This window comes from Enhydra lutris, unplaced genomic scaffold (genome assembly GCF_002288905.1).
Source record: "Enhydra lutris kenyoni isolate GAN:26980312 unplaced genomic scaffold, ASM228890v2 scaffoldscaffold9, whole genome shotgun sequence".
Lineage (NCBI taxonomy): Eukaryota > Metazoa > Chordata > Mammalia > Carnivora > Mustelidae > Enhydra > Enhydra lutris.
The window spans coordinates 6795613-6819037 of NW_019154093.1; the positions used below are offsets into that span (position 1 = coordinate 6795613).

Here is a 23425-nt window from a genome sequence, read left to right on the forward strand (position 1 = left end):
TCCTTCTAGAGTAGTGATTCTCTTTATTCACCTTGAGTTTTCTCCTTCACGCAGTTTTTTTTTAATTTTTCTTTTTAAGATTTTATTTATTTATTTGACAGAGAGATCACAAGTAGGCAGAGAGGCAGGCAGAGAGAGGGGGGGAAGCAGCCTCCCCACTGAGCAGAGAGCCCGATGTAGGGCTTGATCCCAGGACCCTGAGATCATGACCTGAGCTGAAGGCAGAGGTTTAACCCACTGAGCCATCCAGGCGCCCGTCCTTCACATAGTTAATATATTTCAGAGACCTGGGATCATTGGTTGTCTCTTCACATTTATACATTTCAGATACTATTGATTACTACAGCCAGCTGTTGTGTTTCCTCTGTAATTACATAGGTATCTAGGCAGTTCTTTCTGAGAAGTTTCTCTCTTGAATGGGAATACATACTCTCAGCTTTAGTTGACAAGGTTTATCAAGAAGCTGCCTTCCTTGTGTTCTTGCCTTATTGATGAGTAGTAGGAAGAAAAACAAGAGGCTGGAATGCTCACACTTTCCAAAATGAGGAGAACTTTACAGACTAAAATGGAGCATGGGAATGTCTTTAGCTTCTGAGTAGAGTTGCCTTTGTTGTAGTTCCCCCCTCATCCAGGTCTCTGTTAGATAGATAGATAGATAGATAGATAGATAGATAAAATTTTCCTTTTTTTTTTTTTTTTTTAAATAATCTCTACACCCAACATGAGGCTCGAACTTACAACCCAGAGATCAAGAGTGGCATGCCTCACCCCTGAGTGAGTCCCAGCCTTCCCCCGCCCCTTCTGGATCTCTGTCTTAAAGATCCAAAATTACCTCAGACTTGGCTCTGCTTCTGTCTTAGGCCATAACATTATGGAAATAGGAGCCATCCTATTTCATTTGAAATTTGAAAATTTGAAAATTTGGCTTTCATTTGAAAATTCAAAAATGAAAATTTGAAAATTTGGCTTTCATTTGAAGAGTGGCAGATTTCTAGCCAAGAGCAAAACGTATTTGATGCTGATTGTTCTGTTTAATTTTGATTAGAAGTTTTATGTAGTTATCAGTTAAGTGTTAGTAAGTTTTTCGTAAGTGTGGCTGTCTTTATTATTATTATTTTAAATGTACATGACTGTATGTATTTTGTGACTTAAAAGTGATTTAAATATAAGTTTTTTATATGAGGGCATGTATTGATTTTTGGTTCAGGGCTTTCATGTAAGGATTTCTTTTATTCTAAATTTTACTGTTTGGCAGTGTTTTGTTTATGTTGTGGATTTGTATACTTTAGGTTGGAAATTAAAGCTTTTGGGGGAGTGAGGAGGGATACCGGAAAGTATGATAGAATGTGACAATAATGTTATTTTTTTCTTTCCTTTTTTGCTTTTTCAGTTTGAGCAGAAAACTGGTGCAGTTTTTGATGAAATTGTAGAGAACTGTAAGTACCATTTTAGAAAAAAAACAGTCATGTCTTTAGATAGATAGTAATTGAGTCTAGGTAGAGCATTTATCTGTAACAGTGTTTAATTAGGTCCTATTAACGTGATAGTACAATTTGATTTAGTTTAGATCTCATCACCCTGTTAGTATCTTCAGCAAATTAATCTTAATTGTAAGAGTTTTACTATTTTTTAGTAAATATTTTATTCTCACAGTTATTAATGTTGAAATATAGCCATGTTTTGTGTATGTATGAATCATATAGAAGCTTATACTTACTATTCAGTAAAGGTTTCTACTTTGTTTACAGGGTCTCTTAATTTTCTGTTTATAGTCTTTCTGTGTTACATGATTCTCTTAAAAAAAAAATACCCAACTTTGTTTCTTAGGATTATAAAAGTAATACATTCAATTTTATAATACAAAAATGAGAAAAATAGAAAATGAAAGCCTTTGTCTTCTCTATTCTCTAAAAATAATCAGTTTTAAAAGTTTAATATATATCTTTCCAGACTTTTTTTCTGTGAATATATACAGATCTATAGATGATGAATGGGGATTTTTGTATGTCTATAGGGATCCAGTGGTACTGTTCTTGCTTTTTTCATTCAACTGCCTAAACGTCTTTCTATGTCAGTGGATTTTGGCCTATTCCATCCTTTCTAATGGCTACTTGGTATTTCATTGTATGGCTGTATTATAATTTAACCAACTTACTCTTATATATGTGTATATTATTTTGTTTTTTATTATTACAAACAATATTAAGTATGTATTCCTATACACATTTTTGTTTACTTGTTGAAGTAGACAAAGGGAGTGTATCCTTTTCTGTAGAATAAATTCCAAGAATAGAAGTGATGAATCATCCAAGGGTATTTGTATTCTTACGGATAAGTTTTGTTATCTAGAGTTATTGAGTCAAGGAGAATATGCAATTTTTTGTTTTGTTTATTAAGGTAACTTCCATTAGTAAGATCTATGAGTACTTTCTTTCTCTTTGGAATTAGTTTGTTAATATTTTTGAGAGATAACAGGTTTTTTAGACTACATAGTGAGAGGTAACTAGCTCTCCTGATCTTAGTGGTCTTGGAATAATCTGTAAGTTTATTCATTCATATCTGGTCTGGGCTTTGAGGACACAAAAACTGGGACTGCCAGCTTGAGTGCCTCCTGTGTGCCTTCCTCATAGCATGGCAGCCTCAGGATAGTAAGACATTTTTGTTGGTGGCTCAGGCTCCAAGCAAGAGTAGTTCAGTAAATAAGGCGGAAGCTGTATCTTTACTGACCTACCTTCAGAAGTCACATACCATCACTTCCACCACATTCTTTTGGCTATGAGGAAGTCAGTAACAAGCATGCTTAGATTTAGAAGAAAAAGAGTATTCATACCTCACTTCTTGACAGAAGGGTCAAAGTCACATTGTAGAAAACCATGTAGACAGGAGCTACTGTTGCAGCCATATTTAGAAAATACAACCTGACTTCACAACATATAATGCTATCGTAGGATATTTTATTTTGTATCAGAAGATGACTTTAAAAAATTTAATCTTTTAGGTCTATATTTGGATCTTCGTAACGTTGACTACTTCCTGTAATATAGAAACACAGACTGATGAATCTGATCATATATGATTTTTTTTTTACAAGTAATGTTTTCTCTTTTAGTCTTTCCTTTTTTTAATGCTTTTAAAAAAAAAAGATTTTATTTATTTTTTATTTGAGATAGAGAGAGAGCACAAAAGAGAGCACAAGCAGAAGGGAGGGGCAGATAGAGTGGGAGAAGCAGATGCCCTGCTGAGCAGGGAGCCTGACAGGTGCTCCATTCCAGGACCCTGGGATCTTGACCTGAGCCAAAGGCAGATGCTTTATCAACTGAGCCACCCAGGTGCCCCAGTTTTTCCTTTCCATATTATTGTCCCTATCCCCCCCATCCCACCTACACCTTTGTACGTAGTCTTCCATGTTTTTCTCCAGTGCTTCTAAAATCATTATTTGCATAAATGTATACAGATAAATATATATAAGGGTTTTGAAGCTTTTTAAAAATTATTTGTTCAACAGGTGGTATCATCATATACATAGATTTTTCTGCCTACCTTCTCTCATTTAGGAGTACTTCATGATATCCTCCCACCTCAACTGGGAGAGCTCCAACTCTTTATAATATCCCATGATTTAGATGTACAAGTCATCTTTTGCCCTGGTAGGCATTGATATTATTTTAGGTTTTTTTTTTTTTTACCATAATAAATGATGATGCATTAAAAATCCTTTAAGAATGTCCTTATATGGGTTAAAAATGTCCATTTTGTATGTATACATAGATTATGAAGAGTGGGTATTGTTCAGTAAAGGTATGTGTAATTTTAATAGATGTTGCTTGCCTGCTTTTCAAAATTTGAATGCCTTACATTTCCATGAGAAATGTATAAGAACATCCCCCCATCCCATTAATGTATATTTTAGTTCTTCTTCAGGTGTGGCAATCTGGCGGATATGAAATAGCACATTGTTAACTTTATTCTGCATTTTTCGTAACTCCTGTTGAATTGAATTAAGCAGTTTTTAGTAAGTTCAGCATTTGGACTGGCTCCTCTGTATTGTCTAATTCTAAATATTTGTTAACTAAATAAGTATCCTTTGCCCGTTATCTTAAAGTTTTTTCATGACAATTTGTAGTCTTTTAAAATTTTCAAAAAAATATATTTTTTAAAGATTTTCTTTATTTGTCAGAGAAAACAAACGGGAAGCAGCAGGCAGAGGGAGAAGCTGACTCCCTTCTGAACAAGGAGCCTGATATAGGACTTGATCCCCAGGACCCCAGGGTCATGATCCAAGCTGAAGGCAGACGTCCAACTGACTGATTCACTCAGGCATCCCTAAATTTAAATTTTTTAAAAGATTTTATGTATTTATTTATTTAGCGAGAGTGCACACATGCACACATAAGCAGGGGGAGGGGCAGCGGGAGATTGAGTGAGGGATTCCCAAGCAGACTCCATGCTGAGCGTGGAGCCCCGACAATGTGGGGCTTGATCTCAGAATCCTGAGATCATGACCTGAGCTGAAATCAAGTCCAAATAGCAACTGACTAGCCACCCAGGTGCGCCAGGCTTTTTTAATACTGTAATATTAGTTGTTAAGGTGAGTCATAGTAGGCATGGTAAAAGATAAATCTGAAAGAAGATTCAGGTATACTTTTTTTTTTTTTAAGATTTTATTTATTTATTTGACAGAGATCACAAGTAGGCAGAGAGGCAGGCAGAGAGAGAGAGGAAGGGAAGCAGGCTCGCCGCTGAGCAGAGGCCCGATGGGGGGCCACGACCTGAGCCGAAGGCAGAGGCTTAACCCACTAAGCCACCCAGATGCCCTCAGGTATACTTTTAAAAAGATAGGTAGTCATTCACTCAGAAAATTTAACTTTTAGAATATGTGACCTACAGTTCTTTAAATAATGGAGTAGGGGTTTTTGATTTCCTTTTTTTGGTTTCCTTTTGTTTGCGTCATCTTCTCCTAAACAAAATTTTTTAAAAGACTTTATCTATTTATTTGAGAGAGAGAGCATGCAGAATAGAGGGACAACACAAGTAGGAGGTAGAGGGAGAAGTGGACTCCCCACTGAGCAAGGAGCCGGATGCTGGACTCGATTTCAGAACTCTGGGAGGCCAAGTCTGCTTAACCAGCTGTGACACCCAGGTGCCCCTAAACAAATGTTTTTAATATAAAAAAATTTGATCTTTTTACAATCACAGTTTGCATTCTTGGTTAAAAAAGTTTTTCTTACCCTTTGAATATATGCTATCCTAGTTTCTTGGCGTATGTAGAAAATACTTTTATAAAATATTAAATACAAAATATTTATAATGTGAGCTATATTAAAAATAAAAACCCTTGGCTTCACCACCCAGCTTTTAAAAAATGTGCATCGGGGTGCCTGGGTGGCTCAGTGGGGTAAAGCCTCTGCCTTCAGCTCAGGTCATGATCCCAGGGTCCTGGGATCGAGCCCCATATCAGGCTCTCTGCTTAGCAGGGAGCCTGCTTCCTCCTCTCTCTGCCTACCTCTCTGCCTATTTGTGTTCTCTGTCAAATAAATAAATAAAATATTAAAAAAATAAAATAAAAATGTGCATTATTGTGCTTCATGCCAATCCTTCAGTTCCATTTTGTTCTTCTCTCCAAATAGCTATTATCCTGGATTTTGCTTATTTCTTGCTTTTCTGTATACTTTTTATGATCTCTGCATTATTAACAAGGTATTCTTTAGTTTTGCTTGTTTATGAACTTTGTATTGTTTTTGAATTCTACTGTATATGTTACCACTTTCTGTTTATTATATATTCCTGAGACTTGACTATACTGTTGTATGTAGCTGTCATTCATTTATCAGTGATTTGTATTTATTCATTAAGTACATTACAATTTTAAAAAAAATCATGGTAAAAACATAAAATATAGCATCTTAGTTATTTTCTTTAAAGGTTTATTTATGTATTTATTTATTTAGGGAGAGAGAAAGGGAGCACCTGTGTGAGTGGCTGGGAGGGGCAGAGGGAGAGTGAGAGACCAAAGCCTCAATCAAGCAGGCTCCCTGCTGAGCGCGCAGCTGGAGATGGGGCTCAATTCCAGGATCCTGAGATCTTGCCCTGAGCTGAAACCAAGAGTCACCAAGAGTTGGCTTCTCAATGAGACGAGCTATCCAGGCAGCCCCCAATCTTAATTATTTTTAAGTGTATAATTCAGTATCCTAAGACTGAGCTCTTTAAAGGTGCCTTTAAATAGCCCTTTCAAAAAGAACTTTTGTTCAAACCACAGTTGTAATGTCAGTCAGTCTAGTTCTTTGGGTTGGGTTGGGTTTATCTCCCCTCAGATATGAACATACTTTAAAGATTCCTCACCTGTAATATTTGGGATCCAATTTCTTTATTTTAGGGCCCTGGAAGTCAAATTGTAGGAAGTACATTGATTGCTGTTTTAGGCAAGTGGTCTAAAATTACTGTTCTTTGTTTCTGGTATTGAAAGGTCTTGTTACTTCCTCTCTATTCCATGAGCTTAGCAGAAAATGTTACGGCTTTCATTGTTACCACTGCAGTAAATTTGCTGTGATGGAGGCATAACCTGTGTCTCAGTGTAGTCATAGGTCATACTGTTTCTATTGTAACAACTCAGCTGTGCATTCTTGGCAGGTATGTAAGGGTATTAATGTGTCTGTTTCCAGTAAAACTGTGGACACTGAATTTTGAATTTCACATAATTTTCCATGTGTCAGGAAATGTTTCTTGTTCGGTTGTTGTTGTTTTTTTTAACCATTTAAAAATACGAAAAGCATTCTTGGCTCATAGGTCGTACAAAAATACTCCCCTCAAAAAACAGGTGGCTTCTGGATCTGGCATGCACACATAGTTTACCTACCCTTGTTCAAGAGTATATATGGGACGGTGATCGCTCAGTCCTATCCCGTGTATATTCTCAACTTAATCAGAAATGCAGAATTTATTTTCCTAAGTAGTTTATCTATTTTCACTTATACCATTGTGTTCAGAGTTTTTTTCACTGTGCATCTGGCCAACACGTGATGATATTGGACTTTTAAATTTTGTCAGTATGGTAGATATAACATGGAATTAATATTTTTTAAAACTTCACATTTCCTTGATTAGTAATTTAGTTGAATTTTTTCATGTTTTTAGCCATTTCTGTTTCCTCTTTCACAAAACACCTGTTTAATTAAATGTGTTGTCGGGGCGCCTGGGTGGCTCAGTGGGTTAAGCCTCTGCCTTCAGCTCAGGTCATGATCTCTGGATCCTGGGATCAAGCCCTACATCAGGCTCTTTGCTTGGTGGAGAGCCTGCTTCCCTCTCTCTTTCTGCCTGACTCTCTGCCTACTTGTGATCTCTCTCCGTCAAATAAATAAATAAAATCTTTAGAAAAAAAAATTAAATGTGTTGTCCACTTGCTATTTGGTTCTTGGTCTTTTCTTAACTGAATTGGAGAAGTTCTCTAAATATCCTTAAGAAAAATTCATCACTTAGTTATTGCAAATAACTTTCAATTCATGACTTGTGTTTTTAAAGTTTTTGCATAAGAAGTTAATTTTAATGCAGTTGAATCATAGTAAATATATAAGTCTTTTCCTTTATGTTTGCTTTTAAAAAAAGTTTTCTTTTGGAAAAGCTTATCTAGGCTGAGATAAGAAAGACCTTGTATATTATTTCCTGAAATAGTCATTGATTTTATCTTTCACATGTAGCTCTTGAATTATCTTAGATTTAATTGTTTATATAGTTTGGGTTAAGGTTTCTTAATTTGATTTTTTCATAATGCTAACAGATTGTCTCACCACCATTTATCAAGTAGTATTTCCTTTTCATGGTGATCTACGAACCTACTCTATAACATGTATCTGGGGTTTTTCCCACATTTTTGGGTAGGCTATTTGTTTATTTCTGGGCAGTACCATGTTGTTTTAATTAATTTGATGTATGATAAATCTTGATAAAATGATAGTTCACATCCCAGAAAATTGTTCTTTAGGAATATTTTGCTGATTCTTGCCAGTGTTCATTTTAGAAATATTTTACTAATTTCCTTTAAATAACACAATAAAATAACAAAATCTTGCTAGGAATTGATTGGAATTTTCCCGAGTCTATAGATGAACAGAGGATTTGTATGTATGTAATATTTAATCTTCTATCTATGAACTTGGTATGTCTTCGCATTTATTTAAATCTTTAATGCTTTTCAGTAACATTTTATGACTTGTAGAGGATTACCTTGTAAGCTTTTTATGTTTTAGCATTTAAGTCTTAATAATTTGCCATTTATTTTTGGATGTAGGATAAGATTAGGATTCACTTTTTTTTTTAAAGATTTTATTTATTTATTTGTCAGAGAGAGAGAGAGAGCGCTAGAGTGAGCACAAGCAGATAGAGTGGCAGGCAGAGGCAGAGGGAGAAGCAGGCTCCCTGCTGAGCAAGAAGCCCGATGTGGGACTCGATCCCAGGACGCTGGGATCACGACCTGAGCCGAAGGCAGAGGCTTAACCCACTGAGCCACCCAGGCGTCCCTAGGATTCACTTTTTTTTTCAGATGGGTGGCATATGCTACCGGATGTTAAATAATGCATCTTTCCATCTAAATAGTTGATCTTTTTGTCACTGAACTGAATTGGCACTGAGATATATTTAAGTTCTATATGTGTGGGAATCTCTTTTTGGAAATTGTTAAAATTCTGTTAATATTTACAAAATTATATATTACTATATATTAATATTTATTTCTATACCAGTGTCATTTGTTTTATTTGTATGTATTATTATAAAAATATTTTATTATTACTATATATGCATTGGCTTTGGGTATAGACATTTTCCTGCTGTGTGAAGCCATTGCCTTAATTTTATCCTTTGTTCATTTTATTTTATTTAATTTTAATTTTATTTATTTTTTTAAGTAGGCTCTATGCCCATTGTGGAGCCCAAGGAGGGGCTTGATTCATGACCCTGAGATCAAGACCTGAGCTGAGACCAAGAGTGGGACACTTAGTTAGCTTAGCCATCCAGGTGCCCCATCTTTTGTTATTTTAGTTTTTTAAAGAGAGGGGTGGTTACAGGAAGAGGGAAAGAGGATCTCAAGCAAGCTCTGCCTAGCATTGAGCCTGAAATGGGTCTCCAACTCATGACCCTAAGATCATGACCTGAGCAGAAACCAAGAGTTGGCCGCTTAGGCATCTGTACCACCCAGGTGCCCCTAAATCTAGTAGTATTTTATTTATTCATTTATTTATTTATAAAGATTTTATTTATTTATTTGACAGAAAGAGAAATGAGAGAGAACACTAGCTGGGAGAGTGAGAGAGGGAGAAGCAGGCTTCCCGCTGAGCAGGGAGCCCGATGTGGGGCTCCATCTCAGGACCCTGGGATTAGGACCTGAGCCAAAGGCAGATACTTAATGACTGAGCCACCCAGGCACCCCTCTAGTAGTAAAATTTGTAGTAGTAGTAGTAGTAGTAGTAGTAGTAGTAAAATTTGAATCTGTAGTTATCCATACAAAACCCTATCAACTAAAATTATTTTATTTCTCTTTTCCAGTGACTGCTCAAATTATATAATTTATTATTTTTGCTAAATTTTAGAGGATTACATTAAATGATAATCATGGTAGTGGTCACCATTGACTAATTTATGAGTTCAGTTAGTTGGTTCTCATATTTTGTTATTTAGGGCTAATTATTGTTAGTTTGTATTACTTAGGCTTTATTACATTTTTTTAAAAGGTTTTATTTACTCAAGAGAGAGAGCATGAACTGGCGGGAGGAGCAATGGGAGAGGGAGAAGCAGGCTTCCCGCTAAGCAGGGAGCCCCATGGCAGGACTCGATCCCAGGACCCCAGGATCATGAGCTGAGCTGAAGGCAGATGCTTAACCAACTGAGCCACCCAGGTGCCCTACATTTTTAAAAATATATTCCCAGTTTACCTTGTGGAATGGCTGAAAAATACTGGTAATTCATATGTTCCTAGATTCCATTTGTTAATATTTTGTTAAAATGGATAGTTTGTTTACACTTGGAGTTATAGCTTTATTAAATGTTTTCCAGAATTCACCAGTGAAATTTAGGCTTGGAGATTTCTTGGTGTGAGAATTTAAGTTATAAATTAAAATTTTCAAGTAGAAATTAAGTTTTTCTATTTTTGTATTTCATTTTTTGTCAGTTCTGGCAAGTTTTATTTTTCAAAGAGTTTGTCCATTTTATTTAAGTGGTCTTTTTGTCTTTTGAATTTGAGGCAATTTAGTGGGAAGGACAGTAGCATCTAATTGTGGTTTTTAATTTGCATTTCCCTGCTAATGATGTGTCACATCTTTTTAATGTGTGGATTGGTCATTCTTAAATGTTCTTTTGTGAAGTGTCTGTTCAAATCATTGCTCATTTTAACTTCGGTTGTGTGTGTTTTTGTTATTAGGTAGTAAGGATACTTACATGTTTTGGATGCAAGTCTTCTGTTATATAGACCAATAGATTGAAATAGGTAGGGATATTTATCTCCATCTATCTGTATTTGTCTGCAAATTTCTTCATATCCATCCATCCATCCATCCATCCATCCATTTATTTCATGGCTTGGCTTTTCATGACCTCAGTGGTGTCCTTGAAAAGCACAGTTTTTAATTTTGATGAAAAAAACCCCTCATTTTTGTGGGAGGCCACGGTAAGGCTTGAGACGAGGACCAAACCAGGCCCTGACTTGTGCCTCCTTTAAAGTCCGAATAACCTAACAAAAGGTTTAGGATGGGAAAAGTTGAGTAGCACTGAGAAAGGGTCTGTGCTATGTGTTGTGCGCTTACCTACGTGACTTCCCACACGCTTGCTAAACAAATGAGAACAATTCAGGTGGGGTCGTAAGTTCATGGCTGGTCCTTGCTGCCCTAGTACAGCCCATAAATTACTTTCAGGTTTGCTGTATCAGTACAGAACGATTGTACTGGCATCAGCCATTTGGCGTCACAAGGTCTACTTATAGTCATTGGTGAAACTTATTATGGGAACTCGTGGTTGTTTAACTAGACACAGATGTATTGCTTCTCCTGTGGTAATATCACTATATATATGGCCTTAATGCTTTGAATAAACTTAGCACTGTTGGACATCCTCCTCAGTGCTCCTCCTGCCCCCATGTCTCTGCTTCTCAAGTTCTTTTCTTCATCCTCTTACCCTCACGTTCCTGGTCGATTTGTCGCGCCGGCCGCGACACATTTTATTATTATTTCTCTATTTTTGTGGTCTGTGTTCTTTGTGTTCTAAGAAACCTATTCCAAGATCATGAATATTTATACTTTTTTTTCCCCTAGAAACTTGATGGTTTTAGCTTTAGCTTTTATAATTAGGTTCATCATCCATGTCAACTTAGTTTTTGTATATAGTGTAATGTAAGAGTCAAATATATAATTTTGTGTGTGGTATCTAGTTGATTCAGCACCATTTATTAAAAAGGTTATTCTTTTATTGCTTTGTCTCGGTACTTCTGTTGAAAATCAGTTATCTGCATGCTGGGTCAATTTCTGGGCTCACTATGTTCTGTGGATCTATAGGTCTGTTCTTAGGCTGATACCGCACTGTCTTGATTAATTTTATATTAAATCAGTTATCCTAAGGCATATTTTTCAAAGTTGTTTTACTATTCTAGATACTTTTTTTTAAAGATTTTATTTGTTTATTAGAGAGAGAGCATGAGCAGGGGGAGGGGCTGAGGGAGAGGGAGCAGGGAGCCCACTGCAGGGATTGATCCCAACACCCTGGGATCATAACTAGAGCCTGAAGTCAAATGCTTAACTGACTGAGCCACCCAGATGCCCCATTCCACCTCTGTTCTTTTTTTTTTTTTTTAAAGATTTTTATTTTATTTATTTGACAGAGAGAGATCACAAGTAGGCAGAGAGGCAGGCAGAGAGAGAAGGAAGCAGGCTCTCTGCCAGTCAGAGAGCCCAATGCGGGACTTGATCCCAGGACCCTGAGATCATGACCTGAGCTGAAGGCAGAGGCTTAACCCACTGAGCCACCCAGGCGCCCTCCACCTCTGTTCTTAAATATTGTTTTGTCTGTAGAAGTCCTTTGCATTTACATATATATTTTGGAATTAACATATAAATTTATACAGATAAGCCACTAGGACTTTGATTGGAATTGCATTATCTGTAGATTAATTTGGGGGAGAAGTGACATCTTAAATATATTCAGTTTTCTTATTTAGGTCTTCTCTAAATGTTTAAATAGTTTCTAGATTATTAAGTTTCTAAATAATCTTGTACTTCTTAGTCTATATATTTTGCACATGTTTTATAAAATTTAATATAAATATAAATAAATAAATAAATACGTGTGTGTATATATCTATATCTATCTATCTATAGTCTTTCCAGTATCTTGCCTGGATTTTTTGTTTGTGGATAAATTTATGGACAGCTTCCCCCACGGAGATGGCCAGTTATTCCTTCCTAAGTTATTAAATAATAATCCTTTCTTTGCTTCCTTCAAATGTATTTCTACTTTTTATTACATTATAATGATTGAAAATTCTTTTTTCCGGTTTCCAAATGACCTTTATTATCTTTGTAGATATACTCCCTGGTCTGAGGACTTTCTCTTCTTTTTATATTGTTTGCTCAAAGATGTTTTTTTTATGAATGAATATTAAATTTTGTCAAATGATTTCTTTTCATCTACTGAGATGGTTTTGTTTTTTCTTTTATTGTGTTATATGGTGAACTGACTTATTTCAGTACTAAACCCACGTTGCATTCCTGGGTTAAATCCTACTTTGTCTTGATGTATTATTTGTCTTATATATTTTCATTCAGTTTGCTAGTATTTTAAGTATGCTAGTCTTTTAAGCATCTATATTTATGAGGGGTATTGGTGTAAAGTTCCTTTTTTTGTTGTTAAAGATTTTATTTTTTTATTTTTTATTATTTTTTTAAGACTTTATCTATTTGACAGATGGAGATCACAAGCAGGCAGAGAGAGAGGAGGAAGCAGGCTCCCTGCTGAGCAGAGAGCCCGGTTCGGGGCTCGATCCCAGGACCCTGGGATCATGACCTGAGCCGAAGGCAGAGGCTTTAACCCACTGAGCCACCCAGGCGCCCCAAAGATTTTATTTATTTATTGAGAGGGAGAGAGAGATTTTGACTGGGGAGGAGCAGAGGGAGAAGGGACAAACAGATTCCATGCTGAGCTTGGGGCCCCATGTGGGGTTTGATTCCAGGATGCTGAGATCATGACCTGAGCTGAAATCAAGAGTCCGTGCTTTCCCCGACTGAGCTACTCAGGCTTTGCAAGTTCTCTTGTAATGTCTTTCTTTGGTTCTGATTGCAAAGTAATACTAATCCCATAAAATTAGTTAGGAATTACTCCTTTCTCTTATATTTATTGAAAGAATTCATGTAAGATTGGTATTACATTTCTTTAAATATTTAATTTGTTAGTAAAGTTATTTGGGCCTGGTGCTATTCAGATTTCCTTTTTCTTCTATGTCTGGTTTGGCAGTTTGTACTTTTCAAGGCATTTCCTGTAAGTCAGCATAGCTGAAAGGAACTTTGCTGATGATGGAAGTGTTCTGTATGTACACTATTAAAGTATAGTAGCCACTAGGTACTGTGGCAGTTGAGCATTTGAAATGTCATGAGTGCAGAACTGAAGTTTTAATTTAATTTAAATAGACATAGGTGGCTGGTGGCTTCCTTTGTTGGACAGTGAAGATCTAAGCTGGCACATTTATTTCCATAAAGTTCTTAATAATTTTTAAATGTATTGTCTTTCAGTTCATAGCTTTTAAAAATTTATTCTTAATTAAGTTGTTTATATTTTTAAAAGATTTTATTTATTTATTTGAGAGTTTGTGTCCGAGAGCATGAGCAGGGGGAGGGGCACAGGAAGAAGCAGACTTCCTTCTGAGCAGCAACCCCAGTGCGGGACTCAATCCCAGGACCCTGGGATCATGACCTGAGCTGAAGGCAGATAGATGCTTAACCAGCTGTGCCACCCAGGTGACCCTGTTTATTTTCAGTCTCTATGAAGTTGTCACTACTGTGATACTAGTAATTTTTTCATTTCATTCCTGATACTAGTAACTTTTTGTTCTCTCTCTCCCAACTTCATATTAATTTTTTATTAACATATTTAATTGTGAATATACATAAACTGAAATTTACCATCTTAGCTTTTTTTTTTTTTTTTGAGAGAATCTTAAGTAGGCTCCACCCCTAGCACATGAGCTTGATGTGAGGATTGATCTCACAACCCTGAGATCATCACCTGAGCCGAAATCAAAAAGTTGGATGCTTTATTGACTGAGCCACCCAGGAACCCCTACCTAGATCTTAGCTATTAAAAAACAATTTTTTTTTAATTCATTTATTTATTTGATAGATCACAAGTAGCAGAGAGGTAGGCCGAGAGAGAGAGAGAGAGAGAGAGGGTGAAGCAGGCTCCCTGCTGAGCAGGGAGCCCGGTTTGGGGCTTGATCCCAGGACCCTGAGATTATGACCTGAGCCGAAGGCAGAGGATTAACCCACTGAGCCACCCAGGCGCCCTGATCTTAGCCATTTTTAAGTGTATAATTCAGTAATGTTAAGTACACTGGCATTGTTGTGCAACCAGTCTCCATAACATTTTCCATCTTGCAAAATGGAAACTGGTATCTTTTAAATAATAACTCCCCACTCCTCCTCCTTCTAGCTGTGTCAGCCACCCTTCTACTTTCTGTCTATGAATTTGACTACTCTGGGTACCTCATATAAGTGGAATCATACTATGTTTATGTTTTTATGACTGGCTTATTTCACTTGACATAATATCCTCAAGGTTCATCCATGTTGTAGCCTGTGCCAGAATTTCCTTCCTTTGCAATTAGTAAAATTGGTGTATCTTTTGTTTAATGAGCTCATAAGAGTAACAGAGTGAAAGTATTACAATTTTACTGATGCTATCAAGAGCAAAAAAGTACATGTCAATCTGTACAGTCTTACAGCTCTTAAAATTATTTTAACATTGCAATTTTTTCTGGCTATAAGGAGTAGGATAAAAAATTAGGTTCTGGATATGAACAGAACCTGTTTATCTCATAGAAAGAGTTATCAGCTTATTCTGTGGGCAAGAAGGGAGAGAAGATGAAAATTAAAAGTTTCATTTTAGAAATAATATAACCATGTTACAGAAGTTTTGGAATTAGAAGGAAGAATAGCGGGAATGTATAACTATAGGACACAACTGGAACTATTTCCTCATACTTCTGTGGCATTGTGCTTCCGGAACTATTGCCTAAATTACTTTTACTTTTATGATTTTTTAAAAATTTCATTTTATTCTGCTTTCAAAAATAATATGCTTTGAAATACTGAAATATTATAAAAACATGTAAATGTTTTACTTCATTGAAGTGTATGAGATTCTGTTATAGTGATGTATTTTAGTTTCAATAGACCTTGGACATTTTTAGGTATATATGGAATGTATCAATTATTTTATTTTATTTCATTTTATTTTACAGAGAGCGAATAAGCAGGGGGAGTGGAAGGCAGAGGGAGAGGGAGAAGCAGACTCCCTGCTGAGCAGGGAACCTGATACAGGGGCTCCATCCCAGGACCCTAGGATCATTTCCTGAGCCAAAGGCAGATACTTAACAACTGAGCCACCCAGGCACCCCAGTTTTCTTTTTTGTTTTGTTTTGTTTCTAACAGAGAGTGCATGAGGGAGGGGAGGGGCAGAGAGAGAGAGAGAATCTTCAGTGGAGTCTGTTGAGTGGAAGGAAGTCTGATGGGAGGCTTGATCTCACTATCCTGAGATCATGACCTGAGCTGAAATCAAGACTCGTCATTCAACAGACTGAGCCACCCATATGCCTCTGCATGTATCAGTTTGTAGATATTGCTGCTTTCTTGATCATTACTTTTAGAGCACTATAAATATCAGTGAACATTAAATAAAGTAGTCTTGCCTTTAGTTGTCCTCAGTGAAGAACAAATGGTTATTTGTTTTACAAGGTGTTTTATAATGTGCTTTAAAATCACGTTTTTTTACCTTAATAGTGTACAAAGTAGACTGTTGAAATCGATTATGTGTAATTTCTGTCAGAGGTATTTCAAGTGTCAGCATTTGTTGGTCACCTTTTAGTAATAAAATCTTTTAGTTATAAATAAAATCAAATCACTCTGAATATTCCCCTGGTTTCAAACTTCACCCCCCACCATGGGAAAGATAAAAGCAAAAATTAGTGAAAGTAAGTTCTGTGAATCTCACCTATGAGTCTCATCTCTCCTATTGAATGTGTAGAGGTTACAATGACATACTTGAATAGTTCCACAATAACAATGCATAATTAAATACAAACAAGAAAATAGAGCTGTAATCTTCAGTTGGGACTTCTTGAGGTAACTCATTCATCTTCATTAGGACTTAACAGTCATTTCTGGTGTGGTAGGACATTCATTGGTTCATCTTTGTTGGTAGAAGATTCACTGGACTGTGTTAGTGGGGTGTTTGTTCGTGGAAGAAATTGGACCATCTGATAAGGAGCTTGACTTGATGAATCTGAAGATTGCTTTCAACCTCTGAGTGTGGTGATTTATTATCTGCATAATTTATTTACGGCTGGCTCATAAAAAACTAGAGCCTGTTACTCAAGGGGTGCTCTCTGGATCAGCAATATTAGCATCACCTGGGAGTATCTTAGAACTCAAATTCTGGCTCTCATCCTTGACCTACAGAAGGAGAATCTTTTGGGGGGTGGTGTGGAATTCAGGTATCTGTTTCCAGTAAGGTCAGCAAGAGATTCTGATGGCCGATAATCATTGATTAAGCTTTGCTTTAGCTCAGTGAGCCTCAAGCATATCTGTGCATTAGAAGCAAGATTATCTAGGGGGTGCTTGTTTTTGTTTTGTTTTTGAGTTCTTTAAAGTGAGATAAAATTCATATATAACATTGCATTAGTTTTAGCTGTGCATCATATTGCTTTGCTTTATGTGTGTATTATAAAGTGATTACTGTAATAAGTTAATATCCATTGCCAGTTATCTAACTTTGACACATATAGAAATATATTTTATGTGGAGACCTATGTGTATACAAGCATTTTTTATAGTATTACTTACTGTCACTCTGAATGATGTACTTCGTTTTCTATTCTAGCCTTTAAAAATTTTTTTTTTTATTTTTTAAGTAATCTGCACGCATAACATGGGGCTTGAACTCACAACTTTGAGATCAAGAGTCATATGCTCTACTCACTGAGCCAGCCCTGTGCCTCTTCTATTCTAACCTATTAAAAAACAATTTTGTGGCCCTGGCTTGCTAATGGGAAATAACCTGCAAGTTGAAAGAACACTGGATTGTTGTATTCTAATTATTGTCCAATTTCCATGAAAAGTTTTCTGTTGTTACCGGCCTATTAATAGCCAATGGTTTTTAGTTTAGTATTATATATATGAATTACCATTCTTTGTATTACTGTTAAGCGTACCCTAATGAGAATCAGGGTCTGTCAATAAGGGCGGAAGTTAGAATGACTGTTGAAAAGCGGCTAGTAGTTTCAGACAAAGCCACATAAATTCAGCTTTGATGAATTTCATGTTTACTAAGAGTCAGTTGTCTCCAAACCTATTTCTTTTAGTAATACTTGTCATAGTAATTGTAAGATTTTAATTGTTTTTACACTAATGAAGTTTACTCTGAAAAGTGAGTTGTTTCTGTGAATAATTTGAATGCTTTGGAAAAACTTAGTAGGTAAGTCAGTAAAAACATGGAGGTGCAAGTGTCTTTGTCATCCTGCTTTAAAGAAACCAAAAGAGCAGTCATGAACTTTGCATTATGAATGGGACTTGTAAGAAAGAACTCAGATTAGCACGCATCTTTTGCAAGTCTTGGTTGATCATCAAATGATTGGACAGTGTGCCTTAATATATCCCAAATAAAAATAAATGTTTCATTTTTTTTAATGATTCCTGGCTTTATTGGATTTTAACTATTAAACTACATTCTTGATTTTATAGTTCAATGAGGCTTTTATTATTGAGGAAATTGTATTTTAATGAGTCACAGTCATCTCTTAGAAATATCTCAAAATGAACCAAGATTACCTTGTTTTATGCTTATTCTTACTTGTTTTACATGCTTCAGAGTTTTTCTTTTCTTTTTTTTAATCTAAGAGAGAAAAGCAACCTTAGTGTTCCCATCCCTAGAAATGATACCTTGTTGAAATGATACCATGTTGAAGAGAGAGAACCATGATTTTTTTTTTTAAGATTTAATTTGTTTATTTGAGAGAGAGAATGAGAGAGAGAGAGAGAGCAATAGAGGGGAGAGAGTCAGAGGGAGAAGCAGACTCCCCACTGAGCAGGGAGCCCAATGGTGGGACTCGATCCTGGGACTCTAGGATCAGGACCTGAGCTGAAGGCAGTCGCCCAACCAACTGAGCCACCCAGGCGCCCGAGAACCATGATTTCTAAAGTTAAAATTAGAATTAACCTTACTTTATCTCTGAAAATTATGCTTTGATTAAGAGCAAAAATGTATGAAGGCATCAAGTAATATATTGGCAATGAAAGCAACAGTCCTTTTGCACTGTTCACTTACGTGTTTATTGCATTTCTTGGTTGGTGTTTGTACCATCATTTTAAGGTATGTTGATTCTTAGGTATAGTGTAGAAATATCAGTATGCCTCTTAAAGCAATGACTAAGCAGGAAGACCAGGAGTAAAAGCTGACCTGGCATCATGAAGTTTACTTGCAGTATCAAATGAAAATATTGTACTTAAATTGCTTAAAATAACTTTAATTCTCGCAGCACTTGGGTGGCTCAGTGGGTTAAGCCTCTGCCTTCGACCCAGGTCATGATCTCAGGGTCCTGGGATTGAGCCCCGTATCAGGCTCTCTGCTCAGCAGGGAGCCTGCTTCCCCCTCTGTCTGCCTGCCTCTCTGCCTACCTGTTCTCTCTCTTTCTCTGTCAAATAAATAAATAAAATCTTAAAAAAAAAACAACAACTTTAATTCTCCTTTCACGATGTCTTACAGCTTACTTGAATTTAACGTTAACATATACTCCTATCATTCTTTACGAAGGAAGTTTATGTACTGATGACATCCCCTGTTACACACAAATTTTCCTTCTGAACTCATTAGTTAGTATCTCTTATTGGATCATTCCCATGAGTATACTACAAGCTGTAATATTCTCCATCTTTTAAAAACAACAACAACAACAACAACAACAATAACAATTCACCAGAAAGTAAAAAAATAACAAGGAAAACAGAACAAAAATACAAAGTCAGAAAGAGTCTTTACTGCAGATTATAATCCAGTTTCTGCTTATTTTCTTTATTTTAGAGCAAAATTCTTTTGGAGAGTTTTCTGAACTTAAGGTTCCCTACTTCTCTCTTCTCTCTCTCTGTTGGGGTCAACCCTCTCCAGTTTGCACACTCATTTTTCCACTGATAAAGCTCTTGTCAAGTTAGAAGTTCATTTCCACATTACCAATATTAATAATCATTCCCGATCTTCATTTTATGTTTTATCTCAGTAGCTTTTGTTATGGTTGCTCAGGCCTTTCTTGTTGAACTACTTTCTTCACTTAGCGTCTTTGACATCAGTCACCTGGTTTTCTTCTTGCCTCATTGGCTGTTGCATCTTAGTTCCTTTTCCTGATTCCCTCCTTTCTACCAGATTTCTAATGTTGAAGAGGATGTTTTAGCTCTTTTCCATCCATAGTAAATAAATTTGCTAGGTGTTTTCATCTAGTCCCATTAGTTTTAAGTACCATCTTTTCATTGATTTCCAAATGTACATGTCATTGCTTGGCAAGAGCCTCTTTAACTTCTCTTTTTAATGTACGTCCAGTTTGAAGTTCTCGAAATTAATAAGCCCAAGATCAAGTTACCCTTTTCCTGTCTGTTCCTCCCTCAGTGTTCCCATGTCAAGAAATGATACCTTGTGTTAACCTTTGCTTCTTTCATATCTGGCCTCTTATACATCGGGAAATGCCACAGACCTTTAAAACATACCCAAATCTGACTGTTTCCCCACATTCACCATTACTACCCTGGTTTTAGTTACCAATTTTTCCTTGGATTACTGGAGTTGTCTCATAACTATTCTTTCTGCTTCCATTCTTCATTCCCTGTAACATTTAACAGGCTTGAAGAAGTCATACTGAAGCATGTTAATCCTTCAGGATCTTTTAATGACTTCCTTTCTCACTTGAATATATTGCATTTTTTTTTATGGTCTGCAAATTCATAATAAACCTATTCTCTGGCTTTTTCTCTCTTCTCATTTTTTAGCACTCTTCCTCTCACTCATTCAGTTCCAGCCATATGGTCCTTGCTTTGCCTCACATATGCCAAGCATGTTCACAGTGTCTAACAGCTAGGAGTCTTCCATGAGAAATTTATGCTTTCAAGTGTTACACTTGGTTCTGTGATTCTCAAATGAATGTAGTGTCATGTAGATTTAGGCTGTGAAAAACAGAAGCCATTTCTTTTGTTTGATTATTTGGGCTTTAAGGATGAATAGAGTTCTTGTCCAGTTAATTACATGTCTTAATATAACTAGTACTTATGTTTTAACCCCATTAAGATTTGTTCAGCCTACAGATCTCTTGTGTGATAACTAGCAAAATTTCAAATTCAAATTAGATGTTTTATTAAAAATTGTTGTCTCTGAAGAAGCTTTAAATCTCAAGTGCATTTTCAAATAAGGGTAAAAAATTTTTTTCTATAAATCATAGATATATGTGCTTCAAAACTCAAGATAGAAAAGGTGTGCTTTGAAAAGTTGGTGTTTCTGTCTTCTAGCTACCCAATTATGATGTTCATAGAAAATCAATGGAAGATATTTTTATATATAAATAATTATACATACACATAAATTTTTAAAAGTAAATCAGTGATATCACTTAGATATTTCTACTTAATTAACCTGGGAAACTCCTATAAAACTACCTCATTCTGTTTTATGACCACATAATATAATATTGTAGGTATGTCTTGTAATTAATTTACCCTCATTGATGAATAGATATTTCTAGTCTTTACTGCTATGAATGTTTTTTTCATAGTTCTCTTGCAATATTATATCTGTTGGACTAATAAAACATTGTATGCTGACTCTACTGGAATTAAAAAATGAATAAAGATTACATCTGTAGGATAAAATCTTAGAAGTTGAAATGCTGGCTCAAAGGTATTAGTATATTTAAAGTATCATATATTTATCTCCTGGTTCTTTTATTAGGATTGTATTAGTTTATATTCCTGCCAGTAGTATTGGATGGTAGCAATTGGCAAACTTTTTTTTTCTTCCAAGGGCCAGATAGTAAATATTTTAGGCTTTTCAGCTCACATATGGTCTGTGTCACAAACTCTTCTTTGTATATATTTTTTGTCTTTGGGCCAAAGTCTGGCAGCTTTGGCCTATATCATTGCTGCTAGGCTGTTACCAAAACCTTTTGTCATTACAAACCTGCTATGTGAGCATGGTATCTCATTGAACTATTACTTTGTATTTCACTTCTGAGTAAAGCTTATCTTTCATGTTCCTTTTCTGTGAAATGTTCACTCAAATCCTTTTATATGTGTATTTGGTTGTTTCTGTTTTTACTGAGGTATAAGAATCTTAATTTAATCTTTTATTCATTAGAGAAATGACCCTTTCTCCTAGAATATACAATAAAATCTTTTCAACCACTTTAATCTTTTGATTTGCTTTGGGTTTTCTTTTCCTTAGGAATTATTATTATTTTTTTTGGTTTTACTTATTTTAGGGAGAGAACGAGAGAGTACATGAGTGGAAGGAGGGGCAGAGGGAGAAGGAGAGCGAGAAGCAGAGTGTGGAGCTTGACTTGGAACTTGGTCCCATGACCCTGAGATCATGACTCAAAATCAAGAGTTGGATGCTCAGCTGACTGAGCTACCCAGGGACCGCTAGGAATTTTTTAGTCACATTTGATCTGTTAATTGTTTTACTCAATAAGTTGTTTTTTTTTTAAGATTTTATTTATTTATTTGACAGAGAGATCACAAGTAGGCAGAGAGGCAGGCAAAGGCGGGGGGCGGGGAGCAGGCTCCCCGCTGAGCAGAGAGCCCAACGCAGGGCTTGATCCCAGGACCCTGAGATCATGACCTGAGCTGAAGGCAGAGGCTTGACCCATTGAGCCACCCAGGCACCCCAATAAATTAGTCTTTTATTCTAGATTTTGTGTCATTTTTAGAAAGACTTTTCCTTAGTTTAAGACTTAAAATAATTTTTCCATTTTTTATGTCAGTATTTTATTTTTAATGTTTTTTCAAGATTTTATTTATTAGAGAGCAAGAGAGAGAGAGCGCGAGTGCACTTGTGAGAGTGCACTAGTGGGGGGTGGGCAGAAGGAGAGGGAGAAGCAGACATCCTGATGAGCAGGGAAACCCAGTGCGGAATTTGATCCCAGGACCCTGTGATCATAACCTGAGCTGAAGGCAGATGCTTAACCTTCTTAGTCACCCAGGCGCCCTGATTTTTTATGTTTAAACATTAAATACCTCTGGAAATTATTTTGAGAGCAGTTAAGGATCCACTTTTTCCAAGTGGTACCCTTTTCTTCCACTACCACTACATTTAAATGTAGTGATTTTGAAAGTTGCTTGCAATATTACTTTTTACTATTGACTTCTCATATACTAATACAATTTGGATTAAGCTGCTGGCCATATGAAATGCATATTCTTTCATCATGAACCGTTACTGAGCATGTGCTATGTGGTCTGGTCCTAAGGATAAAGTGTTGTTGAAGGCAAGAATATGGTTGCTTCCTATATGTTCATGTAGATGTCCACAGTAAGAGATGTTGAGTGTTGGAGTAGTGCCATGTGGAGAATATTGGAGAGATATTAAGTAGTACAGTTGATAGAACTTGTCCAGAGGGAAGGAGAATTGGACTGATTCTCTTTTCATAAGCAAACTGCTGTCTTGGTGATGCTGTTAATTAAGTGACAGAAATACAGGAAGAGTATGCTTAGAATGGGAACATGATGAGCTTGGTTTTAGAAGTACTAAGTTGGAGATCCCTGGGGTTTAGAGGAGCTAGGTGAATGTAGAGATCTGAATCTTGGAGGAAAGGTGTAAGCTAAAGTGCTTAGGAAGTTCACAGCAAAGGTGAAAGCTATGGGGGTAAATTAATCAGTTCCGAGTGTATAAAATGAGAAGACAGCTGGCATATTGAGGGGAACAACAGAGGAAGAGGTAGTATGAAATAAATTAATAGACTAGTTAGAAAGATAGGATGAAGTATAGTGTCATAGAAACTAAAGGCCTTTATTTCAGGAGGCATATGCCACATGACAATTGAAAAAAATCAATTGGATTTGATCATTAGGAAATCACTGAAGATCTTAATGAGAGCAGTTCCAGTGTGAAGTTGGGACCAAAGTTGCATTAAGTTCAAAGGATTAATGACTGGGAG

The 23425-nt window shown here is 36.2% G+C and overlaps 1 protein-coding gene across 1 annotated transcript in view; it reads left to right on the forward strand.

Moving 5' to 3' along the window:
• Nucleotides 1-23425, forward strand: part of LOC111142969 (zinc finger MYM-type containing 4) — a 148977-nt gene that overhangs the window by 67791 nt on the left and 57761 nt on the right. The window contains exon 2 of the mRNA XM_022496327.1: nt 1391-1436. Within this exon, the coding sequence (XP_022352035.1) occupies nt 1391-1436 (46 nt within the window). The remainder of the gene's footprint in view (nt 1-1390; nt 1437-23425) is intronic.